At 34.2% G+C, this 6,000-nt stretch overlaps 1 protein-coding gene across 1 annotated transcript in view; it reads left to right on the top strand.

The window, feature by feature from the left end:
• LOC122807086 (mitogen-activated protein kinase 12-like) overlaps window positions 1–6,000 on the top strand; it is a 672,606-nt gene that overhangs the window by 368,504 nt on the left and 298,102 nt on the right. Inside the window, exon 6 of the mRNA XM_044078025.1 lies at window positions 5,935–5,964. Coding sequence (XP_043933960.1) covers window positions 5,935–5,964 — 30 coding nt within the window. The remainder of the gene's footprint in view (window positions 1–5,934; window positions 5,965–6,000) is intronic.

Here is a 6,000-nt window from a genome sequence, read left to right as displayed (position 1 = left end):
TTTTCAGAGGTGTCTTCTGTTGAGCAGTTTTGACTTGAGACATTGAGTCCATGAATACTTGTCTTGGTGGCGATTCTTTCCACATCATTTCCCTGTGGACAGATTTATACATTCTAATAAAGTATTTCTGTACTCAGAGACTAGATAAGTAACAATATGTCATGTCAGAATAATCCTGTTTCTCTGAGATGTTTTTCACAGTTTGGGACACTCTTTTAGCCTGCCCATTGGACTGATGATTCCAGGACATGATATAATGTGCCTGTATTCCCACTGACAAAATTATGAAACTCTTGACTTGCATACTAAGGGCCATTCTCAAATACAACTTCTTCAGGTATTCCATGCCTCATAAAAATGTATTTCGGGATAGTAATACCTGAATGCATTGTAGTATAACACAACTATACTATTTCAGGAAATTTTGAATAATAATCCATGCAGAGGAAAAAATTATAGACTTTTGTACAGGATCAACTCTAATCCTACACTCATTCAAGATAATGAAGGAGTGTCATACAGTATAGTTCCTTTTTCTGGTTCTAAGTCTTAAATGTGTCACAGATGCAGTGGTGGATTACAATAAAGGCAATTATATAGCTACCCGGGGTCCACAGCTCCGGGGGGTCCCATAATCAGAACAATGGCATTAGGCTGCTGCAACCATAATGGCTTTAAACAAGGGCAACATGCCATCTGCCTTTTTTTTTCTTTGAAAAAAAAAAAAAAAAAAAGAAAAAAAGCCTGCTGAGCACCTGTTGGAAGCAGCTGCTATAACCTAAGGGGAGAGGTGGGTGTAGTTAAACAAATTTGTGGGTGGAAAGCTACACTGCAGAATGGCCCCTGTTAATTAGCGTATGATAACTTACTTAGTAATTAGTAATGGCAGCTAGTTACTCGGAGCAAAATATAATCAGCAATCTCCTACAGACTACTTTTGGAAAGAGAACGTGTTCTTACTTTTAAACTGCATAATATTAATTTACAAAACTGTGCTGTTTACTAAGATATGTTTGTGCTGGGTGTGGACATGGATGGACAGCAGCGTCACTTCAATGTTTGTGTGTGTGTTGGGTTTGTGACATGGAGGAGGTAAAAGATGGTTGTGCTGGTCTATGATATGGATGAGGAAGGGATGTCATTGTATGCAAATAAACATTCAGTATCAAAAGATCAGTGGCAAAAATTGAGAGATAAAGTATGACTCTAAAAAAGAATAAAGCATCAAGAAAATGCAACACCTGAAGTGACCAAATGAAAAACACATTATGCAAGGACCAGAAGTAGTGATTTGTAAGGTGAATAGTCTTCAGCAACATATGATAAAGACTGGAGAACCACTATTATAGTGTCAATACCATTTCTATAGAGCCAATATTTATTCTCCTGATTGTTCTGGCTAGGTTTTGGTCTATTATTAGGTTGAAGGGAGTCAAGAGACCCTTGCTTACAAAAGATCCACTTCAAAATGAAATTCATAATCTTTAAAATTAAAATCTTAAAGTGTACATTCCTTGTGGCTTATTGGCTATCATTGTGTTATTTTAAGCACACAGGAAAAGTCCAGTGTCTGTCTTATCTTCTGCAGATAAATATAATGCCGCAACAGTTTTTATGTACTACTAAACTAGTGGCACACAATACATGCTTTCATCTGATTTTGCCTCGGTGATTATAGACTGTGTATAGATCTCATGACTAGTGACATTCTTTGTTAAGTCTTAAAGCAGAAACATAGCTGGGGATGGGATCTTTTGTTGGTGGATAATACTAATACTTCTGTAATCCTTAAATGATACACAAGCCACATTAAATTCCTGTTTCACAACCAAATGCTTTTATGCACTGCATGTGAGCAATCACCAGTGAATAATAAGACAAGTTTAGCCTAGTAAGAAAATAAATACATCTGTAATGTCTACATATTGGAGTGTTATTCTAGTCCCAAAAAAATGCATGGAAGATTTTCTAGTGCAATCTGTCTCACATTCAGCACTGATGTCGTAGTATATTTTTGCAGTCAGTACTTGTTAAATCAGCATTTTTTCAGGTGTATGGGTGATGTGTGCATAAAAATGACTGCATGCTGTTGCTTGATCATTAATATGGCTTTGCAGGACTAATGTGAATTTTCCGATGCACATTACTATGATATATTTCAACTAGCCCTGATTTTGTCTCATATTTTTGCTCTGCCCCTTCTAACATTTTTGATCTCTCGTAAATCACTGAGGATTAAAGTAATTCCTTGTCCTACATTTGTACTTTCCTGTGGCTACTGTGTATGAAACAAAGGTGAAATGCACTTATCACTACTATTAATGTTATCACAATCAGATATATGAGGTATTGCACAGTCAATAAAGTGGCTATAACTGCTAGGAGTTGGTTGATGTCTGTGGATAGCATTTTACCCACTTTGCAGTACTAGTATGCATCTGTGTGAAGTTAAGTTGGAATACTTCATTGTAGCAACATCGGCTACTATGCATTTGTGTGAAACAAGCTTGAAACATTATTGTAGCCACTATATTTCCACAAACAGATGTCTGCAGTGTACTTTAATAAAGTGTCTTTAACTGTAAGCTAGGGATGAGAGGCTATACATGGTTGAAAGTAATTTTCCTCTCGTCACATACTCATTTTTAAACAGCCATTAATCTGATTTTGCAGGACTAGTTTGCAGTATGTGAAGTAAACTGGAATATTTTACTGTGGTTACTATGAGATTACTATGTGTTTACATGAAACTAACTTGAAATATGTTACTGGGACTATTATTTTTTCCACAACCAGACAGCTGAGATTCAAAGCTGCCTACAGTCTGGCTATAATTGGTGAGTAGAGGGCTTAAACAGTCTAGCTTTTACAGTACTGGTGTGCATTTGTATAAAACATTTTGTGATGAAAAAAGAATTTCAATCCAACTTGTAGCTTTACACAGTCAAAGTGGTTGTAATTGATGAATACAGACACTGGTGGATTATAACAGCAGTCTGAGTGGTCATTTATGGTTGAAATGTCCTGAAATGGGTGCTTTTGTTATTACTGCTAGCAAATATTGTTTCACTTCTTCTTGGGACATGCTAAAGAATACAAATTTAAAATACACTCAAACAAATGTTGATTTACTAAACAATAAATATAGTAGATACAATATATTTAAAATGATCACTAAGGTGATTAGAAAAGAACCACGTGGATTTATACACAGTAATATAAAACAACACACCAAATCACTACTGTATAAATGAAAGATAAAATTTAAAAAAAAACAGAAAATACCCCAAACTCTTTAATCTACCAGTTTATATTTTTGTGTGACAAATTATAGCCAAATGTTTTTTCAGAACAAAATAACTAAAATCCAACATTTATTTAAAAATGCAATTAAAATCACGTAACTGTTTATACATGTTCCAAAAAGTTTGTGATGGGGGTCCATGGTTTGAAAAACTGCTTGAAGTCCAAGGTTCACTTAATCTACCACTGTCACAGTTTTGTAGTAATTGCTGTGGGTATATAATCATATTTGGCCAATGCATGACATTGCATGCTCCTTCATTGCACTTACTTAAGCTGTGATATGATATGATATGATATGATATGATAAATATCTCTTTAACAGTTCTACTATGACTGGTTGAGTAATAACTGGTTAAAGTTATATCTAGATGAAACAATCAGGTGAAGCCTCAACTAGATGAAACAAAAAATAATAAAAACATTGTTCCATCCCACTCTCACTTTCTTAAATGTACTAACTCCACTGTTGCACAACAGTAAATAAAATTGAAACCTCCCATAACTTTGAATTAGTGCTAACACACTAATATAAACCATGCCACCAGTGTTTTTCTGTGGGGAAAGGTCACCATTCTACAAGTTGTAACTCATGGAACTGCACTCAGCAAGTTACAAACCCATGTTGCTTTCACTCAACCAAGAGTAGGAAAGCCATCTTAGACAGCATGCAGTAGACTGAAAATTATTACTCTTGTTATCTTTAAATATAAGAGCCACATATAAAACAGTTTGTCTTAGTTAATACAATATGTTTTGATGAGAAGAAGTAGTGGTTTCATATTATCATGCCATCCTTTCCTAATGACATCTCATAGCAGCTGAAGCACTATGTTATTCGTCATACAACAATTTAGTTCTTGTTTCTTTGCTGTGACTGGCAACTGTAATATTATCTAAAGCACTATTAAAGATATTTTATTTACTTGTTTATTCATCTGCATATGATAACTGAGCTAGAACACTGATCCACTTGAATATTTTTCATACCAGAGAGCACTGTCTGGTTATGTTTCTTTCACAGAGTCACACAGTAGATAAACAAAGGCTGAGAGAATCAAACTCTGGACTACAGGAAACTAGTTAACATGTTATAGTTTTAATCCTCTGCTCTAATTGCCAGAAAAAAAAATCCAAAATTCTAGATCTTCTTTACACTAATCTTTACACTTGTTTAAATATACTGTGCTCAAACTGTCAGCATTATGTATAAATCTAAACAAAAAACAAAGACCATGTACAAAGTCCAAACAAAAGCTGGCTCAGGTGAATCCATGGTAAAACTACAATTTATTAAACTTTAATAAAAACAAAATAAAAAAAAAAAAACACCACTTTCGTTCACTTGTTATCAACTTCAGCCAGCCCACCTACCCAGTTATCAAATAAAAATAGATAAATTAACTCTTCATACCTTGTATATTATATATTGTTGTAAGAAAGTGGCCTCTTTGTATACTTTCAGGATACTTACTTGCCAGACATTCACCTGTCTTGTAATGCATCCTGAAATTTATTAGACCATCTTGACAATATAATGCTCTTTGGGACAGTTCTGGTATATATTCATATACAGTTAATAACAACATATTGGGCTTCCCCTAACAAAACAGCAGTTGTTTTACTGTCACTATTGGTTTTGAACTTAAATGGTTTTACAATGTTTGCACAGTATCTTTGGATAGCTGAACTTCATTTTTTCATGTGGTAGTAAGCTGCACAAAAACAACCTGTGCATTTTGACAAAGCAACACTCCTTTTCCCTTTCACTGCGTTTATACCACACAGCTCACAGATTTCTTACAGTCTTTCCAAATGCAGTGAGGGATTTATACGGAAACATCATAGGTGGTATATATATATATATATATATATATATATATATATATATATATATATATATATATATATATATATATATCTCAATCTCTTAGTGTCAGAAATCTGGACAAAGCCAGACAAAATGGGGGGGGGGGGGAGACAAAGGCCCAAAATAAGGACAGATTTTAAATGTTGCCCTTATAAACTTAGAAAGTTGCTAGAGTAACAGCGTTTAACATACATTTTCTGAAGGATTTCAAGTCTGAAATTCAAATGTATGTCATTATTTATTGACTTAAATCCTTAGATCATCACAGTGATTTTCCAGAAAACCACAATTTTTATGAGGAACAGACCGATAATATGAGCCAAAAATCTGGACATTCTGTAAAAATTTGGATAGTTAATAGGTATATTATTGAATGCAACTTATCACTTATAGTTTCAGAAAAAGAACAGAGACGTGGAAATGCAGACACAAAAGAGAGAGAGAGAGAGAGAGAGAGAGAGAGAGAGAAATGAGATACAGAGTGGTAGTTTAACAATAGATGTTGGATGAAAGTTTTCAGGATGGTATAAACTTGAGTTTGTAAGGTCATGTCAAAGTAACATGAATTATGGGTGAAAACTGCAACTAATATCAAGTAATAACAGAGCTAGGAAAAGACAGAGGAGAGGACTATGAGCAAATGAATAATAAACCAAGCTAAAATCTTGATATATATGAGAGGCTACTATGGTATTAGATATATTTAACTGCAACAATTAGTTATTGCATTTGAATTCACAAAGTGTTTTCTTTTTTCACAGTATATCCATGCTGCTGGTATTGTACACAGGGTAAGTTTTTTTTTGTCTTTCTGTCCTACTACACAA

The sequence above is a fragment of the Protopterus annectens genome, chromosome 7.part0, assembly GCF_019279795.1.
Source record: "Protopterus annectens isolate FY-2018-M chromosome 7.part0, PAN1.0, whole genome shotgun sequence".
Taxonomy (NCBI): Eukaryota; Metazoa; Chordata; order Ceratodontiformes; family Protopteridae; genus Protopterus; species Protopterus annectens.
The sequence above is the reverse complement of the archived record's forward strand: the minus strand, read 5'-3'. Positions and strand labels throughout refer to the sequence as shown.